This window comes from Oncorhynchus tshawytscha, linkage group LG34, assembly GCF_018296145.1.
Source record: "Oncorhynchus tshawytscha isolate Ot180627B linkage group LG34, Otsh_v2.0, whole genome shotgun sequence".
Classification (NCBI taxonomy): domain Eukaryota; kingdom Metazoa; phylum Chordata; class Actinopteri; order Salmoniformes; family Salmonidae; genus Oncorhynchus; species Oncorhynchus tshawytscha.
In genome coordinates, this window is record NC_056462.1 from 7,338,090 (window position 1) to 7,355,951 (window position 17,862).

General features: G+C 39.1%; 1 protein-coding gene across 16 annotated transcripts in view; it reads left to right on the top strand.

Moving 5' to 3' along the window:
* sorbs2a (sorbin and SH3 domain containing 2a) overlaps nt 1–17,862 on the top strand; it is a 105,451-nt gene that overhangs the window by 37,892 nt on the left and 49,697 nt on the right. For all 16 annotated transcript variants that reach the window (XM_042312003.1, XM_042312002.1, XM_042311999.1 and 13 more), the window contains one exon: nt 13,936–13,991. In XM_042312003.1, the coding sequence (XP_042167937.1) occupies nt 13,982–13,991 (10 nt within the window). In that variant the 5' untranslated portion in view covers nt 13,936–13,981. The remainder of the gene's footprint in view (nt 1–13,935; nt 13,992–17,862) is intronic.

The window sequence follows — 17,862 nt, forward strand, 5'->3', positions numbered from 1 at the left end:
CAAAAATATATTCTATTGTGGCCCTCCATGGAAAATAATTGCCCATGTCTGCCCTAGCACTCCACAGTTGGTTGAAATAGTCAAAGCTTGATGATGAGTTGGTTATTTGAATCAGCTGTGTAGGACTAGGGCAACAAACTAAACATGCACCCAGTGGGACCCCAGGCCTATGGGGTGGTTTCGCTGGCACAAATTGTCTAGTCCTGGAAATTCCATTTGGAATGTGTTATTTTGTTTGTTCTTGGACTAGGCTTGATCTGTGTCTCGGAAACCGGACCAAAACATTCAGGGTTATGGGTAAAAGGGGTCCATTTGAAATTGAGTAAGAGTCTGCAAAAGGTATACGTTTTTTGCCCAAGACCTACTAGCTTACATAGTCAAACGCACATCACCTGGGACGAAGACATCTTGTATAGGGAAATCCCCCCCACCCCCCCACTTGTTCGCATATGTGTGTGACTGAGTACGCCAATCCTCCCAAGGGGTGTGATGCATTGGACATCCGAGAAGCTCAGAGGGTTTTCTTTTGAGAAGTTCCCAAAATGTCGCATTGAGAGACATTGTTTGTGGGTCATCAATGATCAGCGGTGTGCTGGAGTGTCTTCCTTTTGTCATGAGAAGTGCACAGGAGAACAGCGTGGGTGCTCGGTTGGTTGTCGACGCAAAGCGAAGAGATTTGTATAGTGATGACCAGGCGAAATGCAACACTGAGGCTGAGCATATCTGTTCACGTGACGCAAAGTTATGTGGTCACTGCAGTGGCAGAGAATGGCACGATTCGACCATGGTAGTCTCATTTTACGAGTGTAATGGTTCAGACATTGTATGTATGCATGTATGTATCCATGTATGTATCCATGTATCCATGTATGTATCCATGTATGTATCCATGTATGTATCCATGTATCCATGTATGTATGTATGTATCCATGTATCCATGTATGTATGTATGTATCCATGTATGTACCCATGTATCCATGTATGTATCCATGTATGTATCCATGTATGTATCCATGTATGTATCCATGTATGTATCCATGTATGTATCCATGTATGTATCCATGTATGTATCCATGTATGTATCCATGTATGTATGTATCCATGTATGTATCCATGTATGTATCCATGTATCCATGTATGTATCCATGTATGTATCCATGTATGTATCCATGTATGTATCCATGTATGTATCCATGTATGTATCCATGTATGTATCCATGTATGTATCCATGTATGTATCCATGTATGTATCCATGTATGTATCTATGTATCCATGTATGTATCCATGTATGTATGTATCCATGTATGTATGTATGTATGTATGTATGTATCCATGTATGTATGTATCCATGTATGTATCCATGTATGTATCCATGTATGTATCCATGTATGTATCCATGTATGTATCCATGTATGTATCCATGTATGTATCCATGTATGTATCCATGTATGTATGTATCCATGTATGTATGTATCCATGTATGTATCCATGTATGTATCCATGTATGTATGTATCCATGTATGTATCCATGTATGTATCCATGTATGTATCCATGTATGTATCCATGTATGTATCCATGTATGTATCCATGTATGTATCCATGTATGTATCCATGTATGTATCCATGTATGTATGTATGTATGTATCCATGTATGTATCCATGTATGTATCCATGTATGTATCCATGTATGTATCCATGTATGTATGTATCCATGTATGTATCCATGTATGTATCCATGTATGTATGTATGTATGTATGTATGTATGTATGTATGTATGTATGTATGTATGTATCCATGTATGTATGTATGTATCCATGTATGTATGTATGTATCCATGTATGTATGTATGTATCCATGTATGTATGTATCCATGTATGTATGTATCCATGTATGTATGTATCCATGTATGTATGTATGTATCCATGTATGTATGTATGTATGTATGTATGTATCCATGTATGTATGTATGTATCCATGTATGTATCCATGTATGTATGTATGTATCCATGTATGTATGTATGTATGTATGTATCCGTGTATGTATCCATGTATGTATCCATGTATCCATGTATCCATGTATGTATCCATGTATCCATGTATCCATGTATGTATCCATGTATCCATGTATGTATGTATCCATGTATGTATGTATGTATCCATGTATGTATGTATCCATGTATGTATGTATCCATGTATGTATGTATGTATGTATCCATGTATGTATGTATGTATCCATGTATGTATGTATGTATCCATGTATGTATCCATGTATGTATGTATGTATCCATGTATGTATGTATGTATGTATGTATCCGTGTATGTATCCATGTATGTATCCATGTATCCATGTATGTATCCATGTATCCATGTATGTATCCATGTATCCATGTATGTATCCATGTATCCATGTATGTATCCATGTATGTATCCATGTATGTATGTATGTATGTATGTATGTATGTATGTATGTATGTATGTATGTATCCATGTATGTATCCATGTATGTATGTATGTATCCATGTATGTATGTATGTATCCATGTATGTATGTATGTATCCATGTATGTATGTATGTATGTATCCATGTATGTATGTATGTATGTATCCATGTATGTATGTATGTATCCATGTATCCATGTATGTATCCATGTATCCATGTATGTATCCATGTATCCATGTATGTATCCATGTATCCATGTATGTATCCATGTATCCATGTATGTATCCATGTATCCATGTATGTATCCATGTATCCATTTATGTATCCATCTATCCATGTATGTATCCATGTATGTATCCATGTATGTATGTATGTATCCATGTATGTATGTATGTATCCATGTATGTATCCATGTATGTATCCATGTATCCATGTATGTATCCATGTATGTATCCATGTATGTATCCATGTATGTATCCATGTATGTATGTATCCATGTATGTATGTATGTATGTATGTATGTATGTATCCATGTATGTATGTATGTATCCATGTATGTATGTATGTATCCATGTATGTATGTATCCATGTATGTATGTATGTATCCATGTATGTATGTATGTATGTATCCATGTATGTATGTATGTATGTATCCATGTATGTATGTATGTATGTATCCATGTATGTATGTATGTATCCATGTATCCATGTATGTATCCATGTATCCATGTATGTATCCATGTATCCATGTATGTATCCATGTATCCATGTATGTATCCATGTATCCATGTATGTATCCATGTATCCATGTATGTATCCATGTATCCATGTATGTATGTATGTATCCATGTATGTATGTATGTATCCATGTATGTATGTATGTATCCATGTATGTATGTATGTATCCATGTATGTATGTATGTATCCATGTATGTATGTATGTATCCATGTATGTATGTATGTATCCATGTATGTATGTATGTATCCATGTATGTATGTATGTATCCATGTATGTATGTATGTATGTATGTATCCATGTATGTATGTATGTATGTATCCATGTATGTATGTATGTATGTATCCATGTATGTATGTATGTATGTATCCATGTATGTATGTATGTATGTATCCGTGTATGTATCTATGTATGTATCCATGTATGTATGTATGTATGTATCCATGTATGTATGTATGTATGTATCCATGTATGTATGTATGTATGTATCCATGTATGTATGTATGTATGTATCCATGTATGTATGTATGTATGTATGTATCCATGTATGTATGTATGTATGTATCCATGTATGTATGTATGTATGTATGTATGTATGTATGTATCCATGTATGTATGTATGTATGTATCCATGTATCCATGTATGTATGTATGTATCCATGTATGTATGTATGTATGTATGTATGTATCCATGTATCCATGTATGTATGTATCCATGTATCCATGTATGTATGTATGTATCCATGTATGTATGTATGTATCCATGTATGTATCCATGTATGTATCCATGTATCCATGTATCCATGTATGTATCCATGTATCCATGTATGTATCCATGTATCCATGTATGTATCCATGTATGTATGTATGTATGTATGTATGTATCCATGTATCCATGTATCCATGTATGTATCCATGTATGTATGTATGTATGTATCCATGTATGTATCCATGTATGTATGTATGTATCCATGTATGTATGTATGTATCCATGTATGTATGTATGTATCCATGTATGTATGTATGTATCCATGTATGTATGTATGTATCCATGTATGTATGTATGTATCCATGTATGTATGTATGTATGTATCCATGTATGTATGTATGTATCCATGTATGTATGTATGTATCCATGTATGTATGTATGTATCCATGTATGTATGTATGTATCCATGTATGTATGTATGTATCCATGTATGTATGTATGTATCCATGTATGTATGTATGTATGTATGTATCCATGTATGTATGTATGTATGTATGTATGTATGTATGTATGTATGTATGTATGTATGTATGTATGTATGTATCCATGTATGTATGTATGTATGTATGTATGTATCCATGTATGTATGTATGTATGTATCCATGTATGTATGTATGTATGTATGTATCCATGTATGTATGTATGTATCCATGTATGTATGTATGTATGTATGTATGTATGTATGTATCCATGTATGTATGTATGTATCCATGTATGTATGTATGTATCCATGTATGTATGTATGTATCCATGTATGTATGTATCCATGTATGTATGTATGTATCCATGTATCCATGTATGTATCCATGTATGTATGTATGTATCCATGTATGTATCCATGTATGTATGTATGTATGTATGTATGTATGTATGTATGTATGTATGTATGTATCCATGTATCCATGTATGTATGTATGTATGTATGTATCCATGTATCCATGTATGTATGTATGTATCCATGTATGTATGTATGTATCCATGTATGTATCCATGTATCCATGTGTCCATGTATGTATCCATGTATCCATGTGTCCATGTATGTATCCATGTATCCATGTATGTATCCATGTATCCATGTATGTATCCATGTATGTATGTATGTATGTATGTATGTATGTATGTATGTATGTATGTATGTATGTATGTATGTATGTATGTATGTATGTATATGTATGTATGTATCCATGTATGTATGTATATGTATGTATCCATGTATGTATGTATGTATCCATGTATGTATGTATGTATCCATGTATGTATGTATGTATCCATGTATGTATGTATGTATCCATGTATGTATGTATGTATCCATGTATGTATGTATGTATCCATGTATGTATCCATGTATCCATGTATCCATGTGTCCATGTATGTATGTATCCATGTATCCATGTATGTATCCATGTATCCATGTATGTATCCATGTATCCATGTATGTATCCATGTATCCATGTATGTATCCATGTATGTATGTATGTATGTATGTATGTATGTATGTATGTATGTATGTATGTATGTATCCATGTATGTATCCATGTATGTATGTATGTATCCATGTATGTATGTATGTATCCATGTATGTATGTATGTATCCATGTATGTATGTATGTATCCATGTATGTATGTATGTATCCATGTATGTATGTATGTATCCATGTATGTATGTATGTATCCATGTATCCGTGTATGTATCCATGTATGTATCCATGTATCCATGTATCCATGTATCCATGTATGTATCCATGTATCCATGTATCCATGTATGTATCCATGTATCCATGTATGTATCCATGTATCCATGTATGTATCCATGTATCCATGTATGTATCCATGTATGTATCCATGTATGTATGTATGTATGTATGTATGTATGTATGTATGTATGTATGTATGTATGTATGTATGTATGTATGTATGTATGTATGTATCCATGTATGTATCCATGTATGTATGTATGTATCCATGTATGTATGTATGTATCCATGTATGTATCCATGTATGTATGTATGTATCCATGTATGTATGTATGTATGTATCCATGTATGTATGTATGTATCCATGTATGTATGTATGTATCCATGTATGTATGTATGTATCCATGTATGTATGTATGTATCCATGTATGTATGTATGTATCCATGTATGTATGTATGTATCCATGTATGTATGTATGTATCCATGTATGTATGTATGTATCCATGTATGTATGTATGTATCCATGTATGTATGTATCCATGTATGTATGTATGTATCCATGTATGTATGTATGTATCCATGTATGTATGTATGTATCCATGTATGTATGTATGTATGTATCCATGTATGTATGTATGTATGTATCCATGTATGTATGTATCCATGTATGTATGTATCCATGTATCCATGTATCCATGTATGTATGTATGTATGTATGTATCCATGTATCCATGTATGTATGTATGTATCCATGTATGTATGTATGTATGTATGTATCCATGTATGTATGTATGTATCCATGTATGTATGTATGTATCCATGTATGTATGTATGTATCTATGTATGTATGTATGTATCCATGTATGTATGTATCCATGTATGTATGTATGTATCCATGTATGTATGTATGTATCCATGTATGTATGTATGTATGTATGTATCCATGTATGTATGTATGTATCCATGTATGTATGTATCCATGTATGTATGTATGTATGTATGTATCTATGTATGTATGTATGTATCCATGTATGTATGTATGTATCCATGTATGTATGTATGTATCCATGTATGTATGTATGTATCCATGTATGTATGTATGTATCCATGTATGTATGTATGTATCCATGTATGTATGTATGTATGTATCCATGTATGTATGTATGTATCCATGTATGTATGTATGTATGTATGTATGTATGTATGTATGTATGTATCCATGTATGTATGTATGTATCCATGTATGTATGTATGTATGTATGTATGTATGTATCCATGTATGTATGTATCCATGCAATAAGGAGCTCTGGTGAGAGCATCAAGCAGTTATCCCACATCCCTCTCTCTCCCTCTTTTTATCCTCCCATCCGGCTTACTCGTTTCCTGTTCGATAAATGATTCCGTTGATGTGTGGTGATGTGCTCGTCTGGGGATTCATCAGGTGCTGGCAGCTAATGCCTCGTAAACAGCGCTGCCGCACTCGCCGATTAATCACAGCGGTACGCGCCAGGCCTCAATATTTACAGCCACTGTCACAACCGTCCCCATGACCGTCTGATACGAAGACTGTGACTTGTTTTATAGGTATTAAAGCTTTCGACACTGGAATGGCTCCATGCTGGTTCTGGGTCAGAGGTAGGGTAGGCAAAGTGTAGGACACTGCCCCCCCAAAGGGGACTCAGTGGAATTGCAGGTGGATATGGGGCTCGGTGTGGAAAGACATTTTAGGTGTACCTGCGTATTCCCAGATTCCAATTGGACACAAGTTGTGAATTATAGTTGTTCTCTCAGTCAACTCGCGTTGTGAATTAAGGGTTAGACAAAAATGTCTTCCTTTTGGACACAAGTTTCTAAAAAAAAAGTGTTATAGCTGAAAAAGTTTGAATACCATTATTTACATTCAGAGAGGGAGGGGGAGAGAACGAGAACGTGTGCTCGGATCCAGTGTCCCACCATAACACTTCCCCTGTGGGCCGTGGTGGCCACAGCTGCTGTGTCGCCGCTGGTCTGTCCCCCGGAAACATGATCCTTTTAATCTGGCCCTGGTTTGGATGGTGACAAGCCACGACGCCGGTGCCGTGATTTACCCCAGTGTGTGTGGCCGTGTGTGTGTGTGGCCCTGTAAGATTTCTAAATGGACAGACAGCTAGCCATTTTATAGCAGCATTTACCATCTAGTATCATTGGCGCTCTATAGAAACCCATCACAGTGCTAGCCCCTTGGCTAACACCACCAACACTGGCTGTGTTGGCAAGACATATGGCGTGTGTTTTTAAAAAAAATCAATAGAGTCCTAAGTGCTTCTCTCGCACATTCTTTAAAACGGAGAGAAATTAATTTTCCAGTTCGCTGTTCAAGCAGAGGTGGCCTCGGTTGTTGGATGGGCTTTATCGTCCGTCTGTGAGCTTGTTTATCTGTTAGCGTTCTAAAAGGACCAAAATCGATAGGTTCTCTTTTTCAGCCATTAAATGATTATTGAGAGTACCCTTTGTTTTAATCCATCCATGATGGTGCATTTGGGGATTTCTGAGCTGCTGTGGTTTTAGCAGAGCAACTTTGTATCAGATGTCGAAAATATACGTTTGTAGTCAACTGTCTAAAGTGTTGTCCACGAACAGCCTAATCCTACTGTATATGTTAATTAGGGTAAGTTGAGACACCTGAAAGTTAGTTGGAGGTTTTGTATATTAACACGCTTATATTGAACTGTGAGAGTATTTACTGTCATTTCACGTCTTCCTATGGATGTAAAAGATTGTTCTATTTCCAGTCCCCTCCGTGTGACAAGTGTGGTGTGGTGTGTCACTAACTTGTAGACATGATGTGTGGAGGAGTCGTCACCCGGTGATGGCTCTTTCCCACATATCTCAAAAAGTCTAAAAATGGCTTCCTCCCTGTGTGTCATGTGGGTTTGGTTACCCGATGACAACCATGTCAGAGGAGACGCTGTTTCTGTAGCTTTTAGTTAAACATCACTTGTGGGAGCAGCAAACAAACGGTGTCTGGACATAAACCTTTTTCGAAAGTGACTTCCTCCCCTCATCTCCTCATCCTCTGCGATGTTCTGAAAACACAGGATAGGTCAAGGCAGTGTGGAGGATGCCTGCTATTGTAAGTGTCTTTCACTTGTTCAACTCTTTAATGCCAGTGCAGATGTGGAGACCATCTTTGGTATATTGAGATGTCCTCCTGGCTCCTGCCGTAACCAGAATGCAACACTTCCCCTGTCAGCCAGTCAGCCAGTCAGTCAGACAGGGTGTTGGTATAGTCATCATCTTCCTGCTGTAATATGTTCTCAACCTCCCGGGTCCATTTTCACCTGCTGTATTTTTAGCCACCTTTTGCCTATTTTCAATGCTGCATAGAGGCTAAGTGGTTTGCCATGTACTGTACTGGCTGCCAGGAAAGGATTGTGGGTAATGGGCATTTCCATGTAAAGGACCCATGAGAACCAATATGTGAAGTTCATAGGAGCATGTCAAAGTGGGTGTCAAATGAAAGCTACGAGTCAATATTTTTGAGAAATGAATGCATATATACATACAATTTTCAACCATTTTCCATCCTAGAATGAGCAAAGGTTTTGATTTCTAGTCAACCAGATGGAAAAGGGGTCTTTGACAACATCTGCCAGGAAAAAGTATTTCAAAGGGATTAGAAACACACTAATGCTGAAGTAAAGACCTCTGCCAACTACACTGAACAAAAATATACACGCAACATGTCAAGTGTTATAAACGCAACATGTCAATATAAACATGTCATGAGGTGAAATAAAAGTACACAAATGTGTTTACATCCCTGTTAGTGAGCATTTCTCCTTTGCCAAAATAATCCATCCACCACAGGTATGGCATATCAAGAAGCTGATTAAACAGCATGGCCATTACACAGGTGCAACTTGTGCTGGGGACAATAAAAAGCCACTCTAAAATGTGCAGTTATATCACAACACAATGCCACCGATGTCTCAAGTTTTGAGGGATCGTGCAATTGGCATTCTGACAGCAGGAATGTCCACCAGAGCTGTTGCCAGAGACTTGAATGTTCAATTCTCTACCATAAGCCGCCTTTAAAGTTGTTTTAGAGAATTTGGCAGTACGTCCAACCGGCCTCACAACCGCAGACTGAGTGTATTGACAGTGCCCCATGGTGGAGGTGGGGTTATGGTATGGGCAGTCACAACCAAATGTGGTCTCGTTTGAGAGCGGAGCTCATTACACCATTAGCCAATGTGTAGAATAATACCCAAATATGCAAAAGGAGGAAAATTCATAATTTTGCATTTCTGTACAAATCAGGGACCCATGATGTAATTCCGTTACCAGATGTAAATCCACTTCACTTACTGTAGTTCAATAACCAAAAAAGATGTGTTCAAAGTCCAGGTGTCATGTCATAGCTGACACACACCATTATTTCTGCTGACATCTTTGAGTCTTATTTCAGAGCAGATATATGAGTTTTTGGAAAACATGGTCACACAAAGAACTGAGGGAGATTTTTACATGTATTTTTCAAAAGTTTCCAAACTTTGCATCTGCATAGTTCTTTCCGTGAATGTGCTTTTGCGTGAATGTTCAGTGGAAATTGTTCAAATTAGTCCTTGTGCATAGAGTTTTACATGATTTTGTTCACCTTTTGTTTTTTGTTTGGCACACATTTAAAAGTGAAAAATCGGAGTCAAAGCGTTATTCCATTATCATGTAATTGCCCTAATGTTTAAATAATGGCTACCACTTTTCAAGGCAATCCCCTGAAAACGTATCTTCCTGTATCTGAACTAAACCACCATTGCTTGTATGGTAGGCCACACAGACCTCCTGAGATGATCCAACTCAACTGGACTGGTCTGTGGCCCTAGCTTAAGTAAACCGTTTGAAATAGTGATCTACTAGAAAATTGCTGTTTACAGCCTCAATGACATTACTCTATGGCTCACATTCTATTCAAGCAGACTAGATTCAAGAAGCAGCGCTATGGTGGGGAGGATCTGTGTTGACAGCCGTCTTGAGGCATTGCTGTAAAGAGTGTGCATGTGACCCCAACCATTACTCGAGTCACCACACAAGGCCATATCACCATTTACTTCAAAAGGAGTTTGTTTACAACGTACCCCTATAAGCATGCTAATAAGAGGGCAATTATCAGCATTTGGGGGGAAACCTTTACTGAGCCTCTCAGCTTTCAAACTGATGAACTGGACCAGCATGCAGACCTAGGTTAGAATACTGTCAAACTGATGAAAAGGACCAGCATGCAGACCTAGGTTACAATACTGTCATACTGATGAAAAGGACCAGCGTGCAGACCTAGGTTAGAATACTGTCAAACTGATGAAAAGGACCAGCATGCAGACCTACAGTAGGTTACAATACTGTCATACTGATGAAAAGGACCAGCATGCAGACCTACAGTAGGTTACAATACTGTCATACTGATGAAAAGGACCAGCATGCAGACCTACAGTAGGTTACAATACTGTCATACTGATGAAAAGGACCAGCATGCAGACCTACAGTAGGTTACAATACTGTCATACTGATGAAAAGGACCAGCATGCAGACCTAGATCTTTCAAATAATTTGAGCTTGAACATTTGCTCTCGCCTGACTGGAGTGCCAAATGGTTGAGGGTTGTCATTTTGGCTATATTCTATTGGCACATAAAGATTTTTCTCAAATTTAGCTCGGGGAGAAAAAAACACTTTATTTTGATTGGCAAACTTTGAGTGCACTAAATGGTTCCGTAGCGGCTTTCCTCTTGCCAATTCTGTGCCCTCTGCCTAGTAACATCTATCTGTGGCTAACCTAATCATCTATGTCACGACTGCTAACTTGTGCATTTGTAAACAAAACGTTTATGATTTAAGACATTACTGTGCATTGCCTTTTGTTTAGCGTCTTTGTGAACCATGCTTTACTGTAAATGGTTGGCTATAAATAACGGAGTGATGGTTTCATAGTACAGTGTTTTTCAACTCCGGTTTAGGGGTACCCTCCAGGTTGCACATTTTAGTTCTAACCCAGCACTAACACGTTCTCATTTAAACTAATAGTGGGTCTGGGTGAATAGTTAAGTAGCTGAATTAGGTGTTTGTCATAAGGCATTTACAAATTCTATTCTTCTAGAATCAATTGGTGTACAAGCCTATCATTATGAGTCAAGGTTCACATCATTTGAAATGGCCATTGAAGAGCAGATCATTGTACAGATTCTACCTTTCAAACATGGGGACATGCGCTTGAACACATCTTGGAACAAAAGCCCAGGCTAATCTCTGAACACATGCGAGTGTCATTAGCAGGATTCACGCCCGTGTGTTGCAGCCATCTACATATCAGACACGTATGATCGCCGCCACAGCCCCTGTGAGCTGACACTAGCTGGATCTGTCACGCCCAAAGCCTCAGTAATGAAACGCATATGCACATACTGTGCCTTCAGAAAGTATTCATACCCCTTGACTTATTCCACATTTTGTTGTTACAACCTGAATTCAAAAGATTTTTTTTCACACCGGTTTTTCACACCCACAAAAACCCATAATGACCAAAAAAAAAATATTCTCCAATTTATTGAAAAAGAATGACACATTTTTACGTAAGTTTTCACACCCCTGAGTCAATACTTTGTAGAAGCACATTTGGCAGCGATTTTAAAGCTGTAGATCTTTCTGGGTAAGTCTCTAAGAGCTTTCCACACCTGGATTGTACAATATTAGCCCATTTTTGTTATTTAAAAAAAATTGTCAAATTGATTATTGATCATTGCTAGACAACCGTTTTCAAGTCTTGACAGATTTTCTAGACGATTTTTAAGTCAAAATGTAGTTTTGGTAAGCAAACTCCCGTATAGATTTGGCCTTGTGTTTTTAGGTTATTGGCCTGCTGAAAGGGGAATTTGTCTCCGTGTCTGTTCAACAGCAGGCTGAACCAGGTATTCCTCTAGGATTTTGCCTCTGCTTATAGCTGTATTACTTTCATTTTTATCTTTTAAAAACTCCCTAGTCCTTGCTGATAACAAGCATACGCATAACGGGATGCAGCCACCACCATGCTTGACAATATGGAGAGTGGTACTCAGTGATGTGCTGTGTTGGATTTGCCCCAAATGTATTCCGGACAAATAGTTTTTTTGCCACATTTTTTGCAGCAGTATTACTTAAGTGCCTTGTTGCAAACAGGATGCATGTTTTTGGACAGGCTTCCTTGTTTTCAGTTTGTCATTTAGGTTGGTAATGTTGGGGATCCATCTTCAGTTTTCTCCTATCACAGCCATTCAACTCTGTTTTAAAATCAACATTTTCCTCATGGTGAATCTCTGAGCAGTTTTCTTCCTCTCTGGCAACTGAGTTAGGAAGAACGCCTGTATATTTGTAGTGACTGGGTGTATTTATGCACCAGCCAAAGTCTAATTAATAACTTCACCGTGCTCAAAAATATATTCTGTCTTTTTTAATTTATTTTCTTCACATCTACCAATTAGTGCCCTTCTTGAAAAACCTCGCTGGTCAGTGGATTAATCTTGTGTTTTGAAATGAACTACTCGATTGAGGCACCTTACAGATAACTATATGTGAATACAGAGATGGGGTAATCATTAAAAAATGTTAACCACTATTATTGAACACTGAATGAGTCCAAGCAACTTCATTTATGCAATTTAAGCACATTTTTACTCCTGATCTTATTTAGGCTTGCAATAACAAAGGGGTTGAATACTTATTCACTCAAGACATTTCAGCTTTTAATTTTTCATTTATTTCTAAATTCCATTTTGACATTATGGGGTGTGTGAATACTTTCTGAAGGCACTGTACATATACACACAAACACACAGAAATATACTGCTTCCCTAGCTACGGTATGACTGAGTGGACTGGTGTCCAGCCAAGCAGTAATCAACCTGATTCAGAAGTCAAGACAAACACAAAGAACCAAGATTTAATGTTCATTTTAAACTACAAGCACTATTGAGCCTGAACTAAAACTGCTGCCATAACGCCAATGGAAGGAATGAATGTTGGAACTATTTGAGGAAATTGTTTATTTTTAGAACCGCACTGCTTTTGGTAATAACAATCTCCCCCTTAAAGATTTTAGATTGAGTAGATTCTCAAGTTATTCCTGATGGAATTGATTTGTTATTCACAAATCCACATTGGCAGTTTACATGGCATGTCAAACTGACTTGCACCAGGTAATGTGAAAGAGAAGTAGGATTTCTGTTTCTCTGAGGGCATTACAGTAGGTAATAATCTAACCTCTATCTCTGATTCCTTTATTCCAGGAAAGTGTACCCAGCTACGGTAGAACTGTTAGGAGACCTCTTCAACATGAATACAGGTATGTGATATGACTCTTTAAACACTACGCAACACATGTACACACACACACACACACACACTAGGATGTTGAACTCGAGGCATTCCGCTGTGTCTGATCTGAATCATTTTGACCATCCATATCCATGTTTTAAAAAACTTTTTTTTAACATTTGCCAGCTGTTGAATATTGCTTGCTGCCGCAGTTGCATAGCTAAGCAAAATTTAACATTTAATTCATAGTTTTTTTTTATTTCAACCAACTCATTTGATTTGACGATTCAGATTGAAGTAAGTTCGCAACAGGACCTCCACTTGTTTCAGAAAATAACAAATGATCTGTTTGAAGGCTTTTCGAGCTGTTGGTGTGGACATCTTGTGAAGGACGGGCGATTCCGGTCTTGATCAATTCAACATTATTTAGCAAGGGAGTACACTTTCTTAATGGAGAGCTACTCTCCTGTAGGGTTTCGCTCCAACCCTGCTGTAACAAACCCAACAAATCAGCTGCTCACAGGACCTTGTTACAATGGGGTTGAAGCAAACCCCCCCCACACACACACACACAAAAAAGCTATATAGGAGAAGGGATGGCCTCCCCTGCTCTATAATGTAGAGGCATAGAGGCATTACACATATTGCATTGCTTTATGGTCTTCTTATACACCCACGTAATTCCTCTCATTCATAAATCGGCCTCCAAAGCTCCATCTTAAACTTGGCCCGCATCCCAAAATGTATAGAGTATTTCACTACAGTAGCTATGATGACGAATCATTCACTTAGTGTTATTACACTCCTACGCCCTCTGTTACTCTGCCAATGAAAGTCTTGATTTGTTCCTGCTATGGTAATTGTTTACAGCACAAGATCTATCGAAGTGCCAATATCCTCCGCACAATCTAGAATGCTCTTATCAAAGTCCACCAGGCATATGCTCTCATTAAGTTTCCATGACATTGCAATCAGAGTTTTGCTCCAGCTTTGGTAAATGTTTACATCACGGGTTATTGAGTCACGGAACATTCCACGGTGTTTGCGTACGGAACATTGCCCCGTTGGGGTGATTTCTTTTTGATTCCCTTACCTTCGTAATGGCAGGGTGTGCTGAAACGTTTTGCATGCGGACGGATTCTGTGCCCTCCTGGAGAAATGAACAGCGTTTCATTACTCCTACGTCGATGACCAAGCAAGCATGAACGTTAATCTGCGCTGAGGTCACAGTTCATATGAAGTAGGAAGGGGGACTTTTTAATTGCTGTGTGTTTACTGCATGCCTGAATCAACTAGAATGTAAACAAACACAAAATCGGTTCAGATAGGTTTTTGCCGATGATTGTTCTAGAGTCTTGTTTATAGTTTTGGTAATATTCGGAAATATTCGGGTGTGAAAAATGGCGCGGGGGGGATGGCCGCCGTTTTACGGTCTCCTAACCAATTGTGCTATTATGTGTTTTTTTTATCTGCAATATTTGTAAATGATTTTGTACATAATGTTTCTGCAACTATCTTATGGAAGAAAAGCGCTTCTGGATATCAGGACAGCGATCACTCACCTCGGATTAGAAGATTTCTTCTTCAACAACAACAATCAGGACTCACACGATATTATATTCTCCAAACACCCTACAGGACAGACATCCCAATTATTCGCAAAAGGAAGCGACGCAGAGGACGAAGAGCCGGATGCCTCGTCCAGACCCGCAGAAGACAACTAGGAAAGCTGCCGTTACCGTCAATATTATTCGCCAACGTGCAATCAGAGGCAAAACAATTCTAGATCACCTGTACTCCACACACAGAGACGCGTACAAAGCTCTCCCTCGCCCCCCATTTGGTAAATTCGACCACAACTCCTCCTGATTCCTGCTTACAAGCAAAGATTAAAGCAGGAAGCACCAGTGACTCGGTCTATAAAAAATGGTCAGATGAAGCAGATGCTAAACTACAGGACTGCTTTGCTATCACAGACTGGAACATGTTCCGGGATTCTTCCGATAACATTGAGGAATACACCACATCAGTCACTGGCTTTATCAATAAGTGCATTGAGGACGTCGTCCCCACAGTGACTGTACGTACATACCCCAACCAGAAGCCATTGATTACAGGCAACATTCACATTGAGCTAAAGGGTAGAGCTGCCGCTTTCAAGGTGAGGGACTCTAACCCGGAAGCTTACAAGGAATCCCTCTATGCCCTGCGATGAACCATCAAACAGGCAAAGTGTCAATACAGGGCTAAGATTGAATCATACTACATCGGCTCCGACGCTCGTCAGATGTGGCAGGGCTTGCAAACTATTACAGACTACAAAGGGAAGCACAGCCGCGAGCTGCCCAGTGATACGAGCCTACCAGACGAGCTAAATCACTTCTATGCTCGCTTCGAGGCAAGCAACACTGAGGCATGCATGAGACCCTCAGCTGTTCCGGACGACTGTGTGATCACGCTCTCCGTAGCCGACGTAAGTAAGACCTTTAAACAGGTCAACATATACAAGGCTGCAGGGCCAGACTGATTACCAGGACGTGTGCTCCGGGCATGTGCTGACCAACTGGCAGGTGTCTTCACTGACATTTTCAACATGTCCCTGATTGAGTCTGTAATACCGACATGCTTCAAGCAGACCACCATAGTCCCTGTGCCCAAGAACACAAAGGCAACCTGCCTAAATGACTACAGCACTCACGATCGTAGCCATGAAGTGCTTTGAAAGGCTGGTAATGGCTCACATCAACACCATTATCCCAGAAACCCTAGACACACTCCAATTTGCATACCGCCCAAACAGATCCACAGATGATACAATCTCTATTGCACTCCACACTGCCCTTTCCCACCTGGACAAAAGGAACACCTATGTGAGAATGCTGTTCATTGACTACAGCTCAGCGTTCAACACCATAGTACCCTCAAAGCTCATCACCTAGCTAAGGATCCTGGGACTAAACACCTCCCTCTGCAACTGGATCCGGGACCTCCTGACAGGCTGCCCCCAGGTGGTGAGGGTAGGTAGCAACACATCTGCCACGCTGATCCTCAACACTGGAGCTCCCCAGGGGTGCGTGCTCAGTCCCCTCCTGTAGTCCCTGTTCACCCATGACTGCATGGCCAGGCACGACTCCAACACCATCATTAAATTTGCTGACGACACAACAGTGGTAGTCCTGATCACCGACAACGACGAGACAGTCTATAGGGAGGAGGTCAGAGACCTGGCCAGGTGGTACCAGAATAACAACTTATCCCTCAACGTAACCAAGACTAAGGATTGTGGACTACAGGAAAAGGAGCACCGAGCACGTCCCCATTCTCATCGACGGGGCTCTAGTGGAGCAGGTTGAGAGCTTCAAATTCCTTGGTGTCCACATCAACAACAAACGAGATTGGTTCAAACACACCAAGACAGTCGTGAAGAGGGCACGACAAAGCATATTCCCCCTCAGGAAACTAAAATGATTTGGCATGGGTCCTGAGATCCTCAAAAGGTTCAACAGCTGTAAATCGAGAGCATCCTGACCGGTTGCATCACTGCCTGGTACGGCAACTGCTCGGCCTCCGACCGCAAGCCACTTCAGAGGGTAGTGCGTACGGCCCAGTACATCCTGCCATCCAGGACCTCTACACCAGGCTGTGTCAGAGGAAGGCCCTAAAAATGGTCAAAGACCCCAGCCACCCCAATCATAGACTGTTCTCTCTACTACCGCATGGCAAGCGGTACCGGAGTGCCAAGTCTAGGACAAAAAGGCTTCTCAACAGTTTTTTTCCCCCAAGCCATAAGACTCCTACCCGGACTATTTGCATTGCCCCCCCCCAACCCCTCTTTTACGCTGCTGCTATTCTCTGTTTATCTTATATGCATAGTCACTTTAACTATACATTCATGTACA